The sequence below is a fragment of the Pygocentrus nattereri genome, chromosome 23 (genome assembly GCF_015220715.1).
Source record: "Pygocentrus nattereri isolate fPygNat1 chromosome 23, fPygNat1.pri, whole genome shotgun sequence".
In the NCBI taxonomy this organism is placed as follows: Eukaryota; Metazoa; Chordata; class Actinopteri; order Characiformes; family Serrasalmidae; genus Pygocentrus; species Pygocentrus nattereri.
The window spans coordinates 25,163,219-25,181,719 of NC_051233.1; the positions used below are offsets into that span (position 1 = coordinate 25,163,219).

Here is an 18,501-nt window from a genome sequence, read left to right on the forward strand (position 1 = left end):
GTCGTGGCCATGACTTAACTATCTTGTTCCCATGCCTTATTTTTATTTCTATAGGGTGTCACCAGCAGAGTTCCATAGTCACAGAAAGTTAGATAAGATAAGATAATCCTCTATTAGTCCCACAGCAGGGAAATTCACAAGAAAAAGTAGGAAAACACGAAAGTAAGCAGGAGCTGCTGTAACAGGCTGCCGCTCTCGCCGGCGCCGGAAGTAGTATCATCTGTAGTTACATGAAATTGTCTCAGATGCATCATCTGATGCAATGAGATGAGACATGAGACATTGTTTTATGATAGTTTTATTTTAAAGCACATTCATGGTGGCGATATGCATGCAGGGTGACGTGAGGCAAAATAGTCCTCATAGAAAACATGTTTTTCGGATTTACCAGAATGGCACCATTATTAACATTACATGTAAAAACTCTACTGGTTGTTTTGGGCAGTGTATAAAATGGCTATATTTGTGTTACAGACATTGTGACCCCTGGTTCCTATCACCACCAATGTAAAGAAATCAGTAACTTTCTTCACAATTAACCATTTCACATCAAACCACTTTGAATGACTCTACTTAATCTCAGCGGTTGAGTTATACGGAAATTTAAACTGTGGTCTAACATATGGGTCAAGTACCTGCAAGCGTCTGACCCACATGTTAGGGTCTCTGACCCACCTGCATCAGCCATGAATGCCTCACCGAGTGAAATGAGGTGCGTTAAAGCAAGGAAAACTGTACACTGCACAGATCTCCCTCGAGCACTGAGCATGACTGTGTCTGATATAGAACATAATCTTTCACTGTATTTCTCCCAGATCCTTCTGGTAATCCTGAAGGGAAGTCTGATTGAGCTTTGTGTCAAGCAGCTCCACCTAGTGAGCATCACAGTTCATTACACATTAATTGCAGCAGACAAAAAAGATGGTTCTTCAAGTATGAGTGGTATATGGAACCATTTCCTGCTTAAAGGGTTCTTGCATAGTGAAATGGGTCTTCAGAATGATGGAGAATGCGTGGTATAGGTTCTCCGTAGCACCAAAAAGAGTGCTGCTATTGTTACAGCATTAAGCTTGTAACAACTGAAGAGCCATTTTTTTTGGTGCTTTATAGAACTACTTTGAAAATACAACGCAATTTCCTCCACATCCCCTTTGATTATGAAGAGCAAGGCCCTTTATTTCATTTAATTCAGAAAGGGATAATGAGTTTCACTCATTTCATTGGTCAGTTTTTCAACTGTTCTTATGACCAGCAGTACTGAAATGTAAGCCTATCTAAATCATTACATTTGAATTGGATTTTTACATGATTACATTGCAGAGCTTAAGCAGCTGAAAGACAAACTTACAATATCCAGGTCATTATTTTGTAAGAGTCTGAGGTATTTCAGCTTTGGTGATTTTCCACCTCAGTGAAACCGAATGAACTCCAACTTTATTCTCTTGCCTTTCCAGCCCGGCCCCAATACCACTCCCGCCAAAGCACTCCCGTCTATTTGGTTATGCTCAGAACAAGACGAGTGGCTGGCAGTTGGCTCTGAATTAAAGGAGTCCTACGATCAAAAGGCTACTGTGGCTAAGGAGTAAGGGTGGGTGGAAATATGGCAAAAATATAACTAAAAACATTTGATGTGCATCAGATGAGGATTAGAAACAAGCAATACAGCAGTGGTGCATTAAAGAAAAGTTAAGAAATGTATAAGTACAGTATTGTTTCATGGTCATTCATTATTTGTTAAACATTTCAGAAGCAACAGAAGGAAAAATCAAACAATCAGTAAAAATAACTTAATTCAAATCTAAGATAAGCGCATAATAGGCTGATTATCCAATGACCTACTGTACTGTTACCACACAGCATGTCCATTTCTAGAAATAAGCAGTAAAAGACATCAGAATGGGGCCCTGCATATATATTTTATTCATTTTTTATGTAATATTGATAGGTAAGGTATCCGCAGAGTAGGACGTACAGACTTTCTGTAAATGACCTTAATCGTTTTATGATAGAGAAAGATGTATTTTAAAATATACATAGAGTATATTGACGAAATGTATTATGATAACAGTGACATATCCTCATATTGCCCACCTCTATGAAGAATCAATAAAGCCTATGAAACTTGCCATACTACTGGTTATCCCTGTCCTACTTCCATGCTTCCATTTGCTGTTAGCCGCATTAGCATTTGATCCAAGAATTCCTTTAAGTGACCTGATGTAAAGTTCTTTTCGCTCACATTTTCTGCATCTTGATGTCATCCTGAGAAGCAGGATTAACAGCAGTGGTGGCTGAAGACTTCGGCAAGGTGTCGGCCGTGGTATACTTCCTTTCTCTCTCATAGGCGGGGTTGTCGTACGGGGCGGGGTCTTTCAGGTGGTGTGTGTCGTAGCGGGGGATGCGGAACGATCCCATCACTGAACCAAGTCTTTGTGAAGCAGGTCTCTGTTCTTTGCCTTCACCGCCACAACTAGAAGAGAAACCTTTCTGTCATTACGTCATACTGTGATACTTTACAGTAAGTCTATCTTGTTAACCCTTAGAAGACTTGAGGGATTGTTGTTTTGATACACTATTTTAAAATGTTATTACGTCGTTCTATATTTAATTGAGTTTGCATTTCTTCTGTATTCAGTATCTACTGAATAGCGTCAAATGCCGAAAATCTGAAAGTTACTGGGTTTTTTTTCCACAGAACAAAACAAGAATAACTTAATCAAATCCAAATCAACATAAAATATCACCTACTTACAAACACACATGTGGTAAGGACCACATTTTCAAGATGATCTCTCTTTTATTATTGAAATCATTTTTCTCTTGGGTCCTAGCTCACTCGAAATAAACTTGCAGATTTTATCCATGACGTTGATGTAACACAGGGTAAGACCCATCACATGCAGTCACTACGGTCGCAGTTATTTGAGACAATCGCAATTATTTAAACTGACTGCAGTCCATTTCCACATTCGTTAGAGATTATATTATGCCACCATAAGCAGTGTGTGAATTGTGTGCATTGGATTGAGGCATTTAAATGTAAACACGTCATGGATCTTATGAAGACAAGGCAATATATAGCTGCTAACTTGGTGATATAACACCATTAGAGGGCATGACTCATGAGTCTGGCTATTTGTCAGCTATGTAACATGTGCACAAAACAGTGCATCATTTTGTATTAGTATAGTCAGTGTTAGCTACTAAACATAGCTAGGAAACAAGACCGCTGATCAGACAATTTGGCTCACTGAACACTGGACATGCCACGTGGCGTAGCTTCACATAGCAGAGCGCTGCAACAGAATGCCAACACTTTTGTATACATGTATAAAGTAAATGAAAAAGTGTTCAACATCAATTATTACGCTTGCCATCTGTTTACTATCTCTTCACAGTCTGGCTGTTTTTGATCTAAATGATACGAGCTGAAAAAGGCTAGAATAGTAACATCACTGAAGTAACTTAACATTAGCAGTTACGTGTTTGTCTTCACGATTGACTGCCTTTCTCTGTATAAGCTTAAAGCCACGGTGATCTACTGTGGCTTTCTGCCGTTTCGATATGGCTTGAATTTAGTGTAGTAATGGCAAAAAGTTGCATGGCCTGGCAGTGTGCGCTCATCCAATAAAAAAAAAAAACAAAACAAAGGTTTTGAATTTTTGGACGCAGCGTGTCTGGTGTGTGGTGGCCTTCAGACTTTAGTTGCAAAGAATGAACAGAAAAGGGCAAATCAATCATTAATCACGGTTATTTACATGGCAATTAACTGCTGGCTAAAATTTCATGACCATGACAGGCTTATACTCTGCTAGGAAAACCAGCATATGTTGTGTTTTAGATGCTGGTATGCTGGTCAGCAGCAACGGAAGCTGATACATTGATCATCAGCAAAACCACCATATCGCTGTTGTCGGGAGAAACCCTCGTATCTCCAAAATGGTAACTTTACAGGAGAAAGAATAAACCTACAACAGTTTTAATGTAAGTCAATAGAACCAGACATCTTTCCAAGTCATTTTGGGCCATTTCTTTTGGTCCATTCATCATGAAATTCACAAACAATGTAAAAGACAAAAGGTCCTTTGAAATGATCTCAAAAACTGAAAAATGACAAAAATGGACATACGAGGTTTTCTGGTGTTTTGGATGCTGGTACGCTAGTCAACCACCATGACCATGCTGGGTGTTCAGCTAAACCAGCACTACTAAACCAGCATAAACTAGCTTAGACCAGCATGGAATTCACTTCGCTCATCTGAGGCAGGCTAAACTCCCAAGATCTCTTACAGCTCACTTGGTAGAAGATCACTTTCTTATGTAGCTACTAAACTCTGGAACAGCATTCCAGAGAATATTAGGATATAGAGCTCTGTGTGTTTTCAAATCCAGATTAAAAACATTTGTTTTGACAACATTTGTTGTCGATTTATCCTGTTAATTGTACTGTTAGTCATTTAGAAGTGTCCAGATCTTTTCTCATATTCCTGAGTAAAACACTTTAAAATTTTGTAACTAAAATGGAAAGTGCTGTATAAAAATAAAAATGTTTTTTGAGCTCGACGTCACATAGAGATGTTATTCCGTTGTTTTCTATTAAAAATGATTAGTGGATTTTTTTTTCTTGTGTGCTTCATTAGTTGCACTTACTCTCCCATATGCGTGGTTCTTGGTCTGTTAAGCGACACACTTGCAGTGAAGTCCATATTCACTGTAACATCACTTTATATACAAGGTTTAGATCCTTTTGCCAAGCTTGCTTCAAATTGTGGTGTGTTAGAACAAATAATGTATCATTACCTCTATAAATCCACAATTCTGCATTGTTGCTGCAAAAAAGTGTGTCTATCAAGTTGTAACTTTAGTGAAGAAGGTCAAATGTGCTTAAAGCTGCACTGTGCAAAAACTAAAAAAGTAGCATTACTGACTCAGGAGAAAGAACACGCTAAAATACTGTGTATGTGCGCTGTTGAGTCACCCAGTAAAGCCTGAAATAATCATTTTTTCATAACAGTGAGATTTTGTGGGAGTTTTTCGGACCACGTTACACATCCTTATTAATGCCAGATGCAGAGGCTCAAAAACAAGGTGCTTGGTGTGTAATATTAACATTACACTGATGAAGAGATGTTGGCAACAGTAGATAATTCACTTATATCCTCAGAAGGGGTCTAAAGCACAACCAATGTGGTATGCAATTACAGTTTTCCAAATCCCCATATCATATAATCATGTAGCTTTAATTTGATGCTATTTTATTACTGTAAGTTTACTGTAATTTTATTGGTCCACTGGCATTTTCAAGTTTTTCATATGGCAGCAGAGAAACATATTTCAACCTCAGTGATTCACCTACCAGCACAGTGCTACGGCGATGATGAGCAATAGCAAGAGCAGAGCCATAGCAACACTTAGAATCGCTGTGATGACAACCATGGCACCGGACCGCCCAGCAAAACTGTCACTGATACTGCCAGGGTCTTTTGCTGAAGGAACAGAGATGTTGAGTTAAATTAATAAAAGAGTAGTCAGGCGCTGGAATAAGAAAACACACGGTGGCACTGATGATTTCTTACAGGTGTAGAGAGTAATGTTGTCAGACCACTTTGTCTCTGCAAGAAGCGTCTTGCTAGCTGGATCAACAAGAAGATACTTGAAACTGCAACGCCACAACAGATCATTGTCAACAGCAATAGCCTGAACAATCTTAATCTCATATAATAGAGACTAAATAGGTTTAACGCGCAAACATTACATTACGTCTCTCTCTCTTTTTGGAATTAAGCAGGAAACCTGCAGTATACAGATTTTTTTCAAAATATTATAGAAATCAACTTGATGCGTGTTAACATGCTACATGGTACCTTGCAGTTGACCCCTGAGGTAATACTCCATTGCAGCTGGTGGTAATGCAATTGCCATCCGCTCCGACTCTAAAGTAGCTGGCAGTAGAGGAGGAGGGGCAGGGAAAATCGTTCTGAAGACCAGCTTTGGTCAGAAAGTAATTCTTAGGGTTGCTGTTGCTGAAAGCTGACGGGTACGGGGACTTGCTGAGAAAATCAGTGCTGGTTTTGTCCGTGTTGAAATTGTTGACTCCTATGACCATGATGGAATGGTTTAAAGGACAATGAAGAAGTATTTCAAGATCCTAACATCACATGGAAGCAAATGGAGATCACTTAGCACAGTGTTTCCCAACCTTGGTCCTGCACCTTTTTGTGCTTTCCCTGCTTTAACACACCCACTTCAGTGCACTAAAGGGTTGTTAATGAGTTGATCTGTTGAATCGGTTATGTTGGAAGCAAGGCAGCTGGCCTCCAGGACCAAGGATGGGGAAACACTGAGTTAGAAAGATGCTGTTTATATAAAACACTGGAAAAAGGAGTACATCTATATTAATTTCACATGAATAGAATATATTACATCATCAGTTATTGGCAAAACTGAGTAAAACTGAGAAACTAACCTATGTTGACGTAATATTGTTTGTAATATAGTCCATGTGGAAATAATGTACACATTTGAATCTGAAAAACTAAATGTGAGTGCACTACTTTTTCAGCGATGGTCTACGAAGGTAGAGTCATAATCGCTTGCATTGGCTTTAATAAGGCGGTCTATCAATGTCTCTGACTTTATATTTTTTTAAATAATGGACACACTTTGGTCTAAATATGCATCATTGTTATATTTTTGGTTAACTTTGGTTAACATTTAATTCCAGAGACAACATAGTTACCTGTGTCCACTGCAGCCACCAACCACACTTCGCATTTGTCTGAGGTACAATTCAAACCTGTAAGGCTACCAAAGCAACAACTTGGCGGATTAAGGATCACAGAGTTGGTGGTGATTCTCGCCGCCAAGTCCGGTGTGACAACTGGAGTGCAGTTAACTGTGCCTGTTGAATGAAAAGAATATAATTAAGGCTCTGCCATTGTTATCCTATTAGTCAATGATATAGTTAAGACTCAGTTAGGCCTTGGAAGTCCCTGGCGATGACAAGCCCATAGTGTAATTTGATATGAATTATGTCTCATGTGTAGCTCTTTGAAACAAGCACAGAAATCCTGTTGGAAAGTGCTTTCAATCCATGCTGAATTTGGGCTGTTGTTGCGTATGTAGTCTTGTAAAACGTCCTACAATTCTGCTGTTTCAGCTGTCGACACTGAAATGGGATGACGGAGCTGTCAATACAGAACGTGTCCATAACGGAATGTAAACATAATTCCTAACAGAACAAACAACAATTAATAATGTAAAGGTTTGGTACGCAAAAGTTTTGCTGATTATCTAAGTGAAAATAAGTTAACACACCCTCTACAGGCAGCAAATGTAAATTTTTTGCAAAAAATGTACTTTTTTACTGAGCCTAAGCGGAAAAATTAGAACATAAATTTCAAAATGTGCTATAACTTTTGCACAGGCTATATATTATGTTTTATTAAAGCATCGTTCTCTGTATATGAGGATATGTTAACTCATTTTCACTTTTGCATAGTTGTGCAATGAATGCAAATGTAATTTATCTTTGGTCATATAATCACATTGAAATAATATAGCAAGTAATAACGCTTGACTTATAAAGGTTAAATACTGTAACTATCACATTCCACCTGTTTCATTTGCACCTGCTGAGGCATCTGCTCATTGCACAATGAGAACGAGGCCGCTATGTGGATGTGATCCGCTGTGAAGTATGAGAATACAAGCCTAGTCTTGCCTGTGAGTTTCTGTCAGCGTACCATTATAACAGCTTCTCCCTGGGTGAGCATGACTAGCGAGTGCAGTTTGGCAGATAGTTTTCCACTCCGTTTTCATAACTTAGTTAGACGTAATCCATAGTTAGACTTAATCGGCTCTCGATTCTCAACTGATCGATGGCCTTCACATCACAGGTGTCCTTGTTTTAATGAAAATTGCGGGTTTAGTAGGATGTCAGGGGAAGTTGTGATGAAGAGAGGCCAAAATTTGCTGGCGTTTTGCCAGACTGAATTCTTTCCTTGGCTGTACTCAAACAGGTGTACGAATAAATTAGACACAACAAGCTAGAACACAGCCTTTGCATGTTAAGTGATGACTCAAAACTCAAACTAGAACTTCAGAATCTGTTCTCCTTAACTGCTTATGTAAATGCAGATATCTTGAGACGTATGTTGACCGTTACTATGTAGCTCTGTAAAGCTTATTACATGCATTATGCTAGAGGTGTGAGGTATTTCAATGACTGGCTACATCTAAAAAGGAGCATTCAATGGTTCTTTGCAGAAGAACCACCTCAATTTGTCCCTAAAGAGAGTGGATGGCTCCTTAAAATATCCTTAAAAAAAAACTAAATGCACCCTTCACTTTTAAAAATAAAACTCCAAAAAAGGGTTGTTTTTGGAGGAAGAACAATTATGGGTTCCCTCAAGAACCTTTCCATGGGTGGTTCTTTAAAACAGCAATAAACAACTCCACTCAGAAAATGGTTCTTCGGACAAGAACAACCATTTTTGGTTCTCTAAAGAACCTTACAGTGGATGTTTCTGTTGAAACCACTCAACTGAGAAGTTCTCTAAGGAACTAAGAGTGGCATCATTCTGCAGAACCCTTTTTGGCACCTGTATTGTTTTTTTTTTTAGAGTGTTGTTATAATAACAGGTTAGATATTCCAAATGCGCTAATTTGGAAAAAATATTCACATGTAAAACGTCACTGAAGAGAGCCTTCCCAATGATGTATTAGTTTGAATTTTGGCTAGATATGAGCTGAAAGTATAAGCAAACAAGCCCAGACAGAGGATGCTAATGGTAATATGTTCATTTACAGGCCCAAAGACACAAAAATATCACCGCTAATTAAAGAAAAAATACTTACTTTGTGCTTGGATCCCAACAGACAGCATACTTATAAAGCACAACACTATGTAGGCTTCCATTTTGGAGTCTAGTATCAAAAGCACAATACGTTCCTTTCTACTAAAACGCTGTGTGGATGAAACCTGGCAGGTTTTGCCACTTAAATGCGTCCCAGACAAATATCATCCCACCCCTTATAGAGCTGAATGCAGCAGTTGAAGGGAGTGGAATTCACTCTGTGTGTGTGTGTGCACTGCTATTGGAAACCAGGAGGTGCTCCTAACAATTCAAATGACAAATCAAGGTTGGTTTAGCTGTTGCAACTGTGTTGCAAGACTATTTTCTACCGACATCATATTTTGTAGACACACTAACGGACCATAAACTTGTAACACCGAAGATTCGCTTTCTATATCATCCAAAGAGAACTTGTTTTGAACCATGTGAACTAGATATTTGACACCAGTGTGGAAAATAATCTAAGACTGCGCTAACACATACCACTGTCAACAACTTTCCAGTTGCGATTGCTATCCTGTATGTTGGTGGGAAAGTGTGTGAGAAGCAGTTAAAACAGCAAAGAGAGAGGTACATTCACAGCCTTGGGAAAGAAGGGTTATATGTTTTATTCAATAGTACCATTAAAAAATTAGGAAACACTATTTGGAAAATCCACTTTAGATGCTTTGTTGATCATTTATTTTTGTTACATTCAACTAAATATCTAGTAAACTCACCATTATTTTCTTTAACTCTAAACCTGGCTCTAAACTTTAATTTCAGCCCAAAACCTAAACCGTAATCATTTAAACAGCAGTTGCAGTGGTATTCCAGGTGGTTGCGAGGGTATTTCTAGTTGTTTTTTTTAGTGTTTTGTAAGTAAGTTGCTGCTAAGCAATTGCTATGGAATTGCAAGAGGTAATTATGGTGTTGGTAGGTGGTTGCTATGGTGCCTCAGTCAACTGCTGGGTATATATCGGGTTCCAGGTGGTTGCTAGGGTGCTGCTAAGGTACTTGCTCTGGTATCTTATGTGATCAGTAAGGTTTTGTTAAGTGGTTGGTATAGTATTCCAGGTAGTTTCTAAAAACAAAACTCCTGTTAATCAGACAAAAAAATGTACAGCCACTTGGCCTAAAAAGCACACGCATGCTATTCAGGTATAGACTCTACTTTCCTGGATTGGCACCTGTAGCTCAAAAATAGGGGAAGAAACTGTTTAAAGTTTGAGTATGGAAGAAGAAGAAGAAAACAAAGAAATGTCAATTAGCAAAGTGAATTGCAATTATAATATCAAGAAATACAATATAATAGCAATACTCTTTGTTGTATTTTGACCGTGTCCTGTAGCCCTCATGCTGATGGTTTATAATTAATGACTTCTTGGATTGAAAAAAAAAATACACGAAAAAGAAGCTGGAGACTTTTGTTTGATGTTTTCTTAAAATCACAGATTAAAGATTCCACGCATTAGTTTGATGTAACATGCCTGACATTTGGTGAGAATTAAAAGTTAAATACTCTGATGTTCTAAAACCTAAGTGAGCGTTATGCTTCCATAATTCACAAAACAGTATTTGAATTATAGAAGCATGGTAAGAGTTTAACAAGCAAAAAACCACCACAGGAAACCAGTCAGGCAGAGCAGCTTTGACTCAAAAAGATCTAGAATTTTTAGATCTTTGGGTGTAACAGCTCCACATATTTACCTGTCAGATCAGCCTTTCTGCGTCAGCTGTGCTGCCCCTCAGATGGGCCTGGCAAAAACCAGCTCAACCAGGGCCTGCTTAGGCATGAAATGGGTGTTTTTGATGACTCAGGTCTGCATAAAAAGCCTTCAACTAAGTCAAAATCAGTCATAACAATGGTATGGGTTTGACAAATGCAGTGGGTTGGTCAAACATTTGAAGCAGGCACACAAAGTCATTCTAAAATGAAAAGCTAGAAAAAAACCCAAACAAACAAAAAAGACAGCCTTCATGAGTTCCCCCTTGCCTGAAACTGAACCATTCAACATCTTTGGTGTTTGAAGTTTTTTAGGTTTTGCAAATAAAGCTTGATGTAACATTTACATCTTACACTTACTATTCACTCCCTGGTTCATGTAGTGCATATAGGAAAACCACAAAAGGCTTCATTTGAGTTCACTGTTTTTGTGATGTCACAAAAATCCAAGCATTTTCATATCCACCAGCTCATTCCTGCTGTTATAAGAAGTGTTTCAGCCCATACTGCTTTTTGAATGTGGCACAATAAAGGGCTGCCAATCACAACAGGGGGGGGATTACATACGAGATTTAAGGGACACAGAGGTTGGAAAATGGTCATGTAAAAATAAATGATGTCTGTCTTTGATACACCCAACAGCACAAGCATCATAAATGGACATGTACGTAAAAATGTAGGATAAACTCCCCGCAGTAACCACCCTCTGTACAGATGTTGCTGAATCAAAAAGTAAGAGCTGTTCTTTTATGTCTTTTCAACTCTAAAACTAATCTTTCATAATGAATCCCTCTTTCCTGAAGATGAATCAGCTCCTTTGCGAAACCTCAAGACAAAATCTCTCTCCCTTATGTCCGCAGGCCAGTCACCGAAAGAATTAAATATGTTTCCAGATAATTATTAAGATAGATTTTCTGTACTGCTCTAAAATATGAGTTTTTCTTAACAGTACTGTAGAAGAGTCTCAGGTCCTGCTTCAGGGAACAAATCTCATTATGTCCCTCAAACATAATTAGATACAACTCTCATTCTTATACGGTCCAGTTGTCCCCCAGAAAGCCCGTTAATGCCAGTGAAAAAGAGTCCATATCCTGTCACTAGAGTAAGCTGGGTATTTCGCTAAGCTCAAAGGCTCCAGTAACATTCAGACTCTGTCTTTGAGTCTTTAGTAAGTGAGTCAACAACCAAAGTAAAGAATATGTTATCTAACATTGGGGGGTGGGGGATAAAACAAGGCCTATGCAAAAGTTACAGCTCTGATTTTATTTTTCCCCCCTTCATTCATCCATCATCCAAGCCACTTATCCTTCTGGGGAGCCTATCCCAGTGCTCCCTGGGTGGGAGACAGGACAGGTCGCCAGTCTATCGCAGGGCAGACACACACACATCCACACCTTTTAGCAAATTTAGCATCTCCAACTAACCTGACTGTCTTTGGACTGTGGAAGGAAACCAGAACACCATGCAGACATGGGGAGAGCAGGCAAACTCCACACAGAAAGGAGCCTGGTCGCCCAGCCAGGGAATCCAACTTGGGCCCTTCTTGCTGTGCGACGCCAGCGCTACCCATGTAACTTGATCAGGTGGACCCTTTTGCATATGATTATGGTTTCTTTATACGCTGCTCTATGGCAGCAGCTGTTGAGGTCACTTCCACTGCACAACTGCCATTTCCCCAATCTGCCCCATTCACTAAGATAATCAGTGATAGCAGTGGGCATTAACATAGAACATCAGCACCCAGAAAATGATACAAAGACTGAATTAAATTGCTGGTTTGTTTTACGCTCTTCACGGGGGACTGAAAAAGAGCCTAAGGAACTACACTCACCGGCCACTTTATTAGGTATTAGTAAAAGTTTGGACCTCCTTTTGCCTTCAGAACTGCCTTAATTCTTCGTGGCACACTTTCAACAAGGTGTTAGAAACATTCCTCAGAGATTTTGGTGGTTATTTGAGTTACTGTTGCCTTTCTATCATGTCGAACCAGTCTGCCCATTCTCCTCTGACCTCTCACATCAACAAGGCATTTTCGTCCACACAACTGACCGCTCACTGGATATTTCCTCTTTTTTGGACCGTTCTCTGTAACCTCTCTGTAACAACCATGCCACGTTCAAAGTCACTTAAATCCCCTTTCTTCCCCATTCTGATGCTCGGTCTGCACTTCAGCAAGTTTTCTTGACCACCTCTAGAAGCCTAAATGCATTGAGTTGCGGCCATGTGATTGGCTGATTAGCTATTTGTGTTAACAAGCAATTGTACCTAAAGGTGTACCTAGTAAAGTGGCCAGTGAGTGTATATTTAATTGGGAAAAAATTCTTACATACACTGTATGGCCAAAGGTATGTGGACACCCCTGTTAATTATGGAGTTCAGTTGACCTTACAAATTGCTCTTCTGGGTGAACAGTACAAATTCCAAAAGGAAAGTGTGACGGTCAGGTGTCCACATACTTTTAGCTGTACAGTGTCATACAGTCATTAAAATGCTTAGTTACAAAATATATCTAAAGGATATTTAAAGTAGACATGCTTTATCATTAAGCATTTTAAATGACTTACTGAACTTCAAAAGACTTAGTGATGGTTAGTGATGGGTCGGGTATTTTGTATGCACAAAACAATGTTCAGAAATACTCATCACCAGCCCACAGCATTAATCTCCTTTAGTCACAGTTTATTAAAAATATATTATGTACAGTAAAAGACAGTTCAGTCAAATTGATCATGTCTAATTAGGAATGAACAAAATTACATCAATTTACCAAGACTTATTCCTGACAAGTCATACAATATATGCCATCTTGCTTGACTGAAAATACCAGTGCTGTAAGACTCTGACCAGGACAGGCAAACTTAAACTTCTTTCCACATAAAATGCTTTTGAAAGTCTTCTGCTGGTTTAGAATGGCACTGGACTTAAGCCCTCCACGCCGTCTACTTTCAAGATATGATCACACCTTCTCCAGGGTCACCTCTTTCCCATGACAAAGCTGGGCACCTCTGCATCATCCTCCGCTTCTCGCTCCTCAGAGTCGTTATCACTTGCCGAAGACTCTTCCTTATCTGAGGAGAACAGCCACAGTTAATGCAGCAACATCCACAGCAAAACACACACTGTATGGACAAAAGGATATCCCTCCTAATTACTGAGCTGAAGTGTTTCAGCCACACCGATTGCTAACAGGTGTAGAAAATAAAGCGAAGTGAGGAGCTCAGTGACTGTCATAGCATGTCACCTTTGCCACAAGTCATTTTGCCCTGGTCAACTCAACGCGCTATTATGGTGAAAATGTGTCTAAGAAACAACAGCACAGCCACACCGACCATGTAAACTCACAGGGTGAGGCCACTGAGAGCTGAAGTTTGGTGGAGGTTGAATACTGGTCTGGAGCTGTTTTTCAGGGTTAGGGCAAAGCCCCTTGGCTCCAATTCAAAGGAAATATTAACACTGCAGCATACAAAACATTTTAGATAATTAAATGCTTCCAACTTCGCAGCAACAGTTTGAAGAAGGCTCTTTCCTGTTACAGCATAACCGTCCTTGTGCACAAACTGAGGTCCATAAGGACATGATTTAACAAGTATGGTGGGGAGGAACTCGGAGCCCTGATCTCATCCCCGCTGAACACCACTGGGATGAACTGGAACACTGATTGTGAGCCAGGCTCTCTCACCCAAAATCAGTGCCTGACCTCACAAATGCACTTTAAACTGAATGAGCACACATTTCTACAGACATGCTCTAAAATCTTGTGGAAAGCCACCCCAGAAGAGTGGAGACAGTTATAGCCACAAAATGGGTCCAACTACATATTAATACCCATGGTTTTGGAATGAGATGTCCAACAAGCTCATGCAGATGTGATGGCCAGGTGTCCACATACCTTTGGCCATAGAGAGTAACATTAATGGAGATGCAACAAAAGGCAAGAAAAACAAACCATTCAGTCAGCCATACCTGATTCCTTTTTGCTTTCCACTTTGGCTTTCTTGGCCATCTGCTTCTTCAGTTTAAGCTTCTCCCTAAAGAAAGCAGGGCCAATTTCAGGCTTTTACTTTCATATATGCACATCCATACTGAAATCTATTCAACCATGTACTTTTTAAAGTAGCTTATAAAGTTAAATGGTCAAGTTTACCTCTTCTTCCTCCTTTTGGATGTCCTGGCCTCAGCAGCCTTTTGATTTTCCTCTATTTTCATCAGATATTCTTCATCCATATTTTGCTGAAATAGATGAGTAACATATGTTCTAGAGCAGCTGCCTCGAAACATATACATAAATAAAAAAAAATTTTAAAAAACACAGCCTTTCCTGTAATTACAAGAAGGCTGCCCTACATTCTGGTTGACACACTTCTTATAACATCCACGTCAAGGAGCAGAGAAACTGCTGTAGGCAGACAGGAAATTTGTTTTTCATGACATCACAAAAACAGCGGATTCAAAATGAGCTGATGTTGCAGTTAGACACAAACAACTTCTTTCCATGATATACGGGCCCTTTAAAGCACTCGACAATACATAAAGCAGAACACCTCCAAATGCATGGCTAGTGAATAGAAAAGGATCAACATTTGCCTACAACTGTCCATAAAGGGTCCATAAATGGCCAAATTATGAAGTCTTCAAATATTGAAAGAATGTGTATTTTAAAAAGGGCTTCATTTTTAAATAAAAGGAGTGTGAAGTAATATGCAAACACTAAGTTTCGAAACTTAGCATTCAACACATGGAAACTACGCTGCCAAAACAGTCTGTTTTGAATTCACCGTTTCTGTGAGGTCACAAGAAACAACTCATTTACATACATCCACCTATACACCCAACAGCTCCTCCCATTCCTACTGAAGTTCTAGGGCATGCTTCAGCTTTGAGTGTTTTCTGAATGACGCACAAAAGAGGACAGCCAATCAGATCACAGCTTATTTATAATTTTATCAGTCTTTAAGGCATAATGACAAAAACAGCCTGTTTAGTGCTGAAAGACAAAGTTGGAAAATGGTCTTGCAAATTATTTGTACATAAACCCACACAAATGTTGTGAACCTGAAACCTTATGCAGGGGAAAAGAAATACACAAAAACGTAGGCAACAGGCTCTTTAAGACACATGAATTCAGGTTTAATCTGGCTCTAACTGAATGTTACCTATGCCAGAAGTCCTCCTTAAAAGTTTGAGGTATGTAAAAGGGAACAAACCCTTCATCTGAAACACTCAAGGAGGTCCAGTTACCTTTTCTGACAACCGGTCCAGGAAGTCTTGTCTCTGATACTCGCGCCGCCTCAAGTGTCTGTACACATGAAACTCCCCGCTGCCTGCGCCAGCACTGGAGCCTGGCAGGAAACAACACTGGTTGAAATTTTAAAAGTAAACGGGCATACTTCATACTTACACATGGTAGTTGTCCTCAAAATCTATGTCCTGAGCCCAAAAGCAGTTGAAGACAAAAAAATGTAGCTGCTGTAACTGTAAACAGTGTCTGAAGTTTGCTTCTTTGGATTTGAAATGAGGCTTCAGGATAACTAACAAGGTTTGGAAGATTATGGCAGCCAACTTAAGGCACTTTTATTCTTTTTTTCTTTTTTTTTTTATAAATAACGTTACGCTGCCCAGGGTCAAAAACACACAAGTCTGCCATTTTCATATTAAATAAATTTCATATTCAATCAATTTAGTGATTATAGGTCAGTTTTGCAGACACCGGCCCATATTTATCAAGCACTGCAAAGTATTAAGATTAGGTTTCATCAGTTCATGTAATTCGCTTCAGTGTTATATAAAAGCTATAAGCTGACCCCAGATCAGCATTCGTACTCTGAGAAGTTTAATAAACACGGGCCATTAAGAGAGAATTCCATGGATTAATCAAAATTATTTTTAAAAAATTCCCCTTAATTATCAATCACTGAGACGTAAACAAACTCACTCAGAATGGTTTGGTGTGAAATGGTTCACTGCTGACAAACTTACAGACTCAGACTTCTTTGTAGTGGTGGTGATAGGAACCAGGGGTTGTGACGTCTACAATGCAAAATACGGGCTTAATAAGTTTATTTACCATTCAAAACAAACTGTGAACTTGCACCGGGACTCGGAGTCTTTACGTGCGATGGTGACTATGGTAAAATAGTCATAAATATGAGAACTAAGTTTTCTTTGGCATTTGCCACCATCTTGCCTTACAATACCTTGCATGTACCTCTCCACTGACAAGTTTTAAAGTGTCCTTCTCAGAATTATACTAAAGCAATGTCATTAGGCAGCATATCTGCATTTCATGGAGCTTTCTGTAAAGTAGCTTTTAGAGGCATTAAAGGGCCCATATCATGGAAAACTAAATGTTCAGACACTGCTGTGTCTGATCCACTTATACCAGCGCAACACACACTAACACACCACCATAATGTGGGGAGGGTACAGGAAAAATACAGGATAAATAATGTATGGACCATTTAATGACGTCAGACGTCTGGTTCCCATAACGACCAACGTGAATAATTGTGAAGTGGTTACTGTATGACAACGCAGTTCACACCAGATCAGCCTGAATGACTCTGTCTGTTTACATCTTAACGATTTAAGTATGGAAACACGGTTTGGGTGGATTCCCCCTTTAATTCTGTTTAACGGTATAGTCACACACGCGTGACGGGTTCACGGGTGGCTATTTTTTTTACTGGATTCCCAAAGTGTATGTTTAACTGTAGTAGGTACCACGCACTGTATCTAGCACTGGTAACTGTTCTTTTGGCAGTTCTAATATGTTCCTGTACGATAAACTAACGTGCAGAAGTTAACCAACTAACAACGAGCGGACCGCGTTTATTACCAGCTCGCCTGAACACAACTTACCCATAACATCCCGTACAAACTCTGGAGGGGCCCTTGGGGTCCATTCTTTAGGTCTTTCAGGTATGGGTACAGGTTTGTCCTATAAAATAAAACATTCGTCTGTACTGTAACGTTGTTTAAAATCTCCCGTTTGACCGAATATAGCCAGCTAGCTAACCTAGCTCTGGTACTGCAGACACCGTGCTAATTGGCGAGCTAGGTTAGCTAGCGAGTGATGCTAACCGGCCGCAGCAGGAATCGCTGAAAGGCTCAACAAAGCTCAGATGTAAACACTCACTGGGTTTCGCATTAACCTCTCCAATTTCAGACGCTGTTCCTCTGCTGGACTTTTGGCAATTATCAAAGGCTGCGGCTCCTTTCCGCCGGTTTTAACTGGTTTGGCGTCTTTCTGAGGGGCCGCCATGTTTCACATTCGTCCAGCTTCTTCGGGTGAGCAGATGTTTCAGAGCTTTTCGAGCTTGCTGCCACCTACCACCCTACCAGAGCTGAGTCTTTGAAGCTCAAGTGCTTGAAGGACACATGTCATAGAAAACTTCACTTTCCTCACTTTTCTGAAATAAGAGTTTGTTGTAGTAGCTTTACAATTAACTATTATTATTCTAGTCGCTCTCCAGTCCATACAGTCACTACATATACACACATACAGAGACTAAGCTGCGAAAACCTCATTATTTCTGTGATGTCACAAAAACACACACACACACACACACACATATATATATAAATATATATATATATATATCCACCTGCTTAGCCAACAGCAGTTTTACCCCGCCCAGTCACACTGAAGTTATAAGGAGTGTTGTAACCGGGTTTGCATTTTGACTGAACCAAAATCTTGGATAAACAATCAGTTCAGGGCTCATTTACATAAATTGGCCTAAAGGTCAGTGTAACAAAAAGAGCCTGTCTAATGCTAAAGCATAAAGAGGGGATAAAAAATAGTAAAGTCAAAATGAATTCTGACTCTTTCTTGTACATAAACGTACACTAAGTAAGTAAGTAAGGGACCCCAGGAGAAAAAAAACAAAATACAAGAAAAATGAAAGATATAGGCTCTTTAAAAGCAGCCCTGTGATT

The 18,501-nt window shown here is 39.5% G+C and overlaps 2 protein-coding genes across 2 annotated transcripts; both read right to left on the reverse strand.

The window, feature by feature from the left end:
* Positions 1-1,145: 1,145 nt before the first annotated feature.
* upk3b (uroplakin 3b) lies at positions 1,146-9,024 on the reverse strand. The gene is made up of 6 exons (XM_017699560.2): positions 8,860-9,024; positions 6,740-6,901; positions 5,865-6,096; positions 5,577-5,659; positions 5,357-5,486; positions 1,146-2,470 (listed from the first exon to the last, which is right to left on the reverse strand). Exons 1-6 carry the CDS (start codon positions 8,918-8,920, stop codon positions 2,236-2,238), a joined length of 903 nt encoding a protein of 300 aa, XP_017555049.1. The 5' UTR covers positions 8,921-9,024; the 3' UTR covers positions 1,146-2,235.
* Positions 9,025-13,221: 4,197 nt separating this feature from the next.
* prkrip1 (PRKR interacting protein 1) lies at positions 13,222-17,903 on the reverse strand. The gene is made up of 6 exons (XM_017699574.2): positions 17,699-17,903; positions 17,422-17,500; positions 15,802-15,902; positions 14,708-14,793; positions 14,527-14,591; positions 13,222-13,631 (listed from the first exon to the last, which is right to left on the reverse strand). Exons 1-6 carry the CDS (start codon positions 17,822-17,824, stop codon positions 13,537-13,539), a joined length of 552 nt encoding a protein of 183 aa, XP_017555063.1. The 5' UTR covers positions 17,825-17,903; the 3' UTR covers positions 13,222-13,536.
* Between the last annotated feature and the right edge of the window lie 598 nt (positions 17,904-18,501).